Source organism: Seriola lalandi, unplaced genomic scaffold (assembly GCF_002814215.2).
Source record: "Seriola lalandi dorsalis isolate HSWRI2012SDOR001 ecotype SW California unplaced genomic scaffold, Sedor1 jcf7180002054744, whole genome shotgun sequence".
Lineage (NCBI taxonomy): Eukaryota > Metazoa > Chordata > Actinopteri > Carangiformes > Carangidae > Seriola > Seriola lalandi.
This window is the reverse complement of record NW_019525297.1, coordinates 223,498-229,497: the sequence shown is the minus strand read 5'-3', so window position 1 is coordinate 229,497 and position 6,000 is coordinate 223,498. Positions and strand designations below refer to the sequence as shown.

The window sequence follows — 6,000 nt, the reverse complement described above, 5'->3', positions numbered from 1 at the left end:
TCTCTTTTTCCTCCATCACCCACCCTCGCTAGGCGCTACTGCCCCCCTACACATCCCCAGCGGGGTCACCAGGATCACTAGCTTTTCTCCAAATGGCCATTTTGGCTGGCAGGTGCATTATACCCTTTATTTTCAGATTGTCTATCCGCTCCTAATGCCTGGCAGGTTGATTGCTCTGGCTGCCTCACCACGGAAAGGGCTGACGAGCACGGCCGGGACTAGCTGAAAGACAGTGATTACTGTTTTCCTTTAAGCCTGATTGAGGCCCTTGAAAGGAAAGATTTTAACCTTCTCCTGTTGGTTGCAGAGTATGGCCGTACATTGAAATGGCTTGTGTCATCAACCCAGTTCTGTAAACTCATCAGTGCACCCAATAACCTTCTTCCCCAAACCTCCATCTGAGAAAGGGGATAAATCACTTTATGGACAAAGTGACAGATGACATTATCATTTAGATTATCTCAGTAGGAAGGAAATTCTGGCATGTGGTGCTGTCATCCTAGATTAACTATAAGGTTCATATCAAGATAAATGCCTACAGGAACCAGACGAGTATTTCCCCTCTCCTCATGAATCTGTTTTGTCCTGCTTTTGCTACTATTTTTTACATTGAAAGCATAAGCTATATACTGTCTCTAAGAGATGTGTTTTGAAAAAGCATGTTCATCTCCTTTGAGGTAGAACCGGTGTGCAGTTTGCCAGCTGGTCTGGCCTGTATTTTGTTGTACATTCTCTGAGGTTGAATAGGAGTTGCAGGACCTCCTGCTAGGATGGTAATTGCATAGGCTTGCCGTTCAGGGAGAAGCTTGTCTCGGGGCAATCAGGCGGAAAACCTCTGTGCCATCCCCATGCCACCTCTGAAGAGCACAAGACAATCCCAGCATCACCATCTGCTTTTGCACCATGCCGTCATCTGGCCAGACCAATAGGACGGGCCCGGGCAGCTGCTCCACACCCTCTGCCCCGCTGCCCCGTGGCCTAGAAGGGGGCAACCTGCTACTGGGACACAGAGGAAACAGCTACACTGACAACTCAACTCTCTATTGAATGGTTTGAGTCTCATTAACAGTTGGGAAAGACAGGGGTCCCTATGACAACAAGACACCCGCTGAGCTGTGTCCCTTTAACACAAATGACAAACTTCCCTGCTTTAGAGCAGCAGGTTCTTTTTGAAAGGCGACATTGTGCTGACAAACCAAACAAATGCAAGGCAGAGATACAAAATCTGTCTATTGCCATGCCCATAATCACTGGGTGAAGCTTTTATTGAAAGAAGAAAATAATAGAGATGGAAGATGTAGTGACCAAAAAATGTATGAAATGTCTGTATGGAGGCATGATCATCTGTTTGGCGGAAGTTGTTATTTTGAATTTGGTTTTAATCTCTGCTTATGTCTGGGGATGTGACAACACAGATATCATAAACCAAATGATTTACACAATAATATGTTGATTGAGAGATTTAGTTTATACAACATAGCTCAGTGTATTTTCCAGTGTTTAACAGGGTTCACTTTTTGATCCACAGAGGAAGAAGAAGAGGAAGAAATTGCTCCTCCTCAACCAGTAGCCGAGACTCCGACTGAGAAACCGGACCAGAATGAGGAGGAAGAAGGTACTTCACCACCAGTGACCATTTATAATTGACATACTCGGCTGAAATTGTGCCCCTTCACTTCTTGTAGGAATTTTACAATTTCACATATAATAGTTGATTCACAGTACAAAGAGGTTTCTGTTCCTGTAAAGCAGTGAATCACATATCATAACGGCCGTGAGCAGCAGAAATCTTCACTACATCTCACTGTGTGTTTTTTTTTTTTTTCTCTGTATAGCACCCCCCCATGAGCTAACAGAGGAGGAAAAACTCCAGATCCTGCACTCAGAGGAGTTTGTGAATTTCTTTGACCACAGCACTCGCATTATTGAGCGGGCTCTATCAGAGCATGTGGACCTCTTCTTTGACTACAGTGGCCGTGACCTGGAGGAGAAGGAGGGGTAATAATTGGACAGCTAGTGTTGTTAAAGAACTTGTAATTGGTTTTTGAAGAAGTGTTTTTATTGATTTGCGGTGCTTTGTTTTTCCCCAGTGAAATCCAGGCTGGAGCAAAGCTCTCCCTCAACAGGCAGTTCATGGATGAGCGTTGGTCCAAACATCGTGTCGTCACCTGCCTCGACTGGTCCCCCCAGGTAATTTTCTTTTTACCGCTCTTTCATAATTAAACACAAGACACTTTTAAGAAAAAATATGTCAATTTTAACAATGAATTTATTGTTTTTTTGTGCTAAAATGGAAGTAGTTGCTAAATGGCTGTTAAAACAACTTAGACTTGTGCAGCCATAATGCTTTATGATTACATAGCTTGAGTTTGACAGCATTTACTTTTAGCCACAAGTCCCTTAGGGAAAAAAGTAAGTTATGTCCCACACAAATTGTCACTTAGTTAGAGGCCATAATGATTTGTTTCCTCTAGTGTCCAAGGTCATTTAATGCATCATTCTGCAATGACTTTTGACAGTGATTGAACACCAGCCCTTTGTTCACAGTATTCACTTGCTCAGAGCGATATCCAAACCCTGGTTATTTGAAATTATGTATTCAGACTGTAAATCTCAGATCAAGCATTAGAAGTAGCAGAGGGTAATGATTTGATTACATCCTGATAGTCTTTCTGTATTCATTCTCTGCACTTCAGTCGGCTTAAATTTGAAAAGATTCTCAAAGAGCTGCTGTGTTTTAGTGTACTGTGGTGTTCTCCTGAGCGCTTTCAGGAGTGTAAGTTTTGGTTAAAATTATTAAAGGAAATAAAAACATAATTTACCAAAGTTTTTAGGGGGTTGGGCGACTTAAACAAGCCATAAATCTTGAGGAAAGATTTACTCAGTCTTTAAGGCATTCAGCAGCAAACGAGGCTTGTCCACATGGAGCCTGGGGGGCATGTCTGCCTCCCCCTGACATTCATTTGGGCTGATTTTTCTTTCTTTTTTCTTTTTTCTTCTGTCACCAGTATCCTGAACTCCTGGTTGCCTCATACAACAACAACGAGGACGCTCCTCACGAGCCAGATGGGGTAGCGTTAGTCTGGAACATGAAGTACAAGAAGGCAACACCGGAGTACGTCTTCCATTGTCAGGTACCTAAAGCAACGCTTCTCTGCTTCTTCCTCCCGCTCCTCCCCTCGTCCTCATGGGTGGCTTCTTCCATGACACACGTGGAGCACCACCAACCAACCCCTGTTTGCTCACCCTCTCTCCTCCCTCCTAATCCCCCCCACCCCTCACCCCTCCTGCCTTCATCCACATTGTGAGTTCACCGTGCTGGCATCCACCTTCACCACATCTATCCACAAACACATGTTCATGAGGCGCCGGAGAAGACCTGTGGTGCAGGAGTTGAATGGAATCCGAGCACTGCAGCAGGATTAAGTGTGTGGGGCAGGGCTAGTTATCATGTGCATCTAAACAAGGGCCCTGTGTTCAGACGAGCTAGCAGGGAGAGCAGCAGAGCTCCTCCATTCTGCCCAGGCTTATTATAATGCCTACCCTGAGGCTCCTTCAGCAAGACAAGCTGAGTAGAACCACATGTTGTTGCCTCCAGAGCGGATGTAGATGCAGGCGTACTGCTCAGATGAATAAAACTGAACAGAAGTGTGAAGGTAATTTTCTTTGTGCCTCCAAGTTGGATCGAAATGAAAGTTTCCTCCACAAGGCTTCACAATTTCTGTTTAAAAAAAGAAATCCCTTAAGATAAAATATTGAGTTAAGATTGTGGTAGGTGGAGCAGAGATGCCATGTAGGCACATGAAAACCAGTAATAAAATTCATGAATCAAGTCATAATCCAAAAATTAATAATGAATCCTGTTGACCTGTTGATTTGGAAAAGAGCGAACATGCACAGATGCACACATGAACAGTTCTTTAACTTTTGAGATAAAGCAGGAGAACAACAGATTCAACTTGATGTTTTCCATATTTTGATTACTGGCAACTTTAAAGATTTCAAGTGTTGCTGATATAAAGCTTTGCAGTATTTTGCAGCCAGTTTGCCAGTCAGTGATTTAATACAGTTCTGCCTTGTGGTCAATTACATCAGTGGAAAATAGAGTTATTATTACCTCTGCCAAGGAGGTTATGTTTTTACCCATGTTTGTTTGTTTGTCAGCAGGATAACACAAAAAGTACTGAACTGATTTGTACTGAACTTGGTAGAAGGATGGGTCGTGGACCAGGGAAGAGCTCATTGATTTTTGGGACAGATCCAGATCATTAACTATGATTTTGAATTTTTTTCTCCCAAGTGTGGTGTAAGTTGTTTGACGTTGGCCTTGGTGGAGATTTACGCTCTGAGTGCCTTTCTTGTCTTAGAATATTGGATTATTATCACTGATGCATTCATGTGTAAGCAGCATCTGGTCTTGAAACTAATTAACTGTTTTTGGGGGCTCCACAGTGGCTCACCTGGTGGAGCGCGTGCCACATGGGGGGGGCGGGGGCTTGGTCCTGACCGCAGCGGCCCCAGCTCAGATCCGACCCGTGGCCCTTTGCTGCATGTCATCCCCTCGCTCTCTCTCTCGCTGACTTTTCTGTCTCTCTCAGTGCGGCTGTCAAAATGAAGGCAAAAAAGGGCCAGAAAAATAACAAAACAAAACACTATTTTGGGGGAATTTAATTTACTATATAAAAATTCATATTCATTATGGATTTTCAAAACTGTAAATTGAAGAATAACTACAAAGTGACCGCTGAAAAGACATTTAAAAAACGGCTTAAGTCAACAGTGAAATGACGCTCAAAATAGGTTCAAAACTATTTAGAGCATATATCACTGGACTTTGCAGTACTGCCTTTCAACTAAGACATTTGGATCTGGTTTCTTTTTAACTCTCCAAAATGATCATCCATCCATCCATCCATTGTAGTGGGAACAAGTTAACCAAGGCAGCCCAGACATCCCTCTCCCCAGCAACGTTTTCCAGCTCCTCCTGGGGGATCCTGCAGCGTTCCCAGACCAGATGAGATGTATAATCTCTCCAGTGTGTTCTGGGTCTGCCCTGGGGTGCCCAGGAGGCTTCCTAATCAGATGCCCAAACCACCACAGCTGGCTCCTTCTGACGTGAAGGAGCAGCGGCTTTACTCCAAAATCCCTCAGACAGTCAGAGCTCCTTAACCTGCCCAGCCAGCCTGCAGAGGAAATTCATTTCATCCGCTTGCAACCACAATCTCATTCTTTCAGTCACTACCCAGAGTTCATGACCATAGGTGAAGGTCATCAACTGATAAACTGATAGCTTTGCCTTACGGCGCCGCTCCCTCTTCACCATGTAAAAGTGGCCATGATGTTTTTTTTTGGTTTTTTTTTTACACAAAATACATGAATATCATGATGAACTTTGTATAATGTCAAAAGAATTTAAAAGACTGAGAGATTTTTTTAAGCCATACTGACCAGCTCTGTCACACAGGATTGAGCTTTGTTCTTGAAGGTGGACATGTGTAACATGGGCATAGATACATTTTGTTTGATTGGACCTGGTGTGACGGCACATGACTCGAGACTTGTCACCAGGCTGTGTCACTGCAAATATATACTTTTTCATTACCAGAGAAAATAAATATTGCCTATTCCTTTCTCCACTTTTTCCTCTTTCTGACAGTCTGCTGTTATGTCGGCTGCATTTGCCAAGTTCCACCCTAACGTTGTGGTGGGGGGCACATATTCAGGACAGATCGTACTGTGGGACAACAGGAGCAACAAGAGAACCCCGGTGCAGAGGACACCCCTGTCTGCAGCAGCGCATACGGTACAGTAAACAACTGACAGTGGAATCACACTTAATTTAAATGCAGCAGAAAAATAAAATTTCTCCCCCCTTCTCTTTGCAGCACCCAGTTTACTGTGTGAATGTGGTTGGCACCCAGAACGCCCACAACTTGATTAGCATCTCCACTGATGGAAAGATGTGCTCCTGGAGTCTGGACATGCTTTCACAGCCACAGG

At 43.8% G+C, this 6,000-nt stretch overlaps 1 protein-coding gene across 2 annotated transcripts in view; it reads left to right on the top strand.

Moving 5' to 3' along the window:
- dync1i2a (dynein, cytoplasmic 1, intermediate chain 2a) overlaps positions 1 to 6,000 on the top strand; it is a 21,373-nt gene that overhangs the window by 10,709 nt on the left and 4,664 nt on the right. For both annotated transcript variants that reach the window (XM_023424582.2, XM_023424580.2), the window contains 6 exons: positions 1,529 to 1,615; positions 1,836 to 1,998; positions 2,091 to 2,190; positions 3,009 to 3,134; positions 5,657 to 5,803; positions 5,886 to 5,999. In XM_023424582.2, the coding sequence (XP_023280350.1) occupies positions 1,529 to 1,615; positions 1,836 to 1,998; positions 2,091 to 2,190; positions 3,009 to 3,134; positions 5,657 to 5,803; positions 5,886 to 5,999 (737 nt within the window). The remainder of the gene's footprint in view (positions 1 to 1,528; positions 1,616 to 1,835; positions 1,999 to 2,090; positions 2,191 to 3,008; positions 3,135 to 5,656; positions 5,804 to 5,885; position 6,000) is intronic.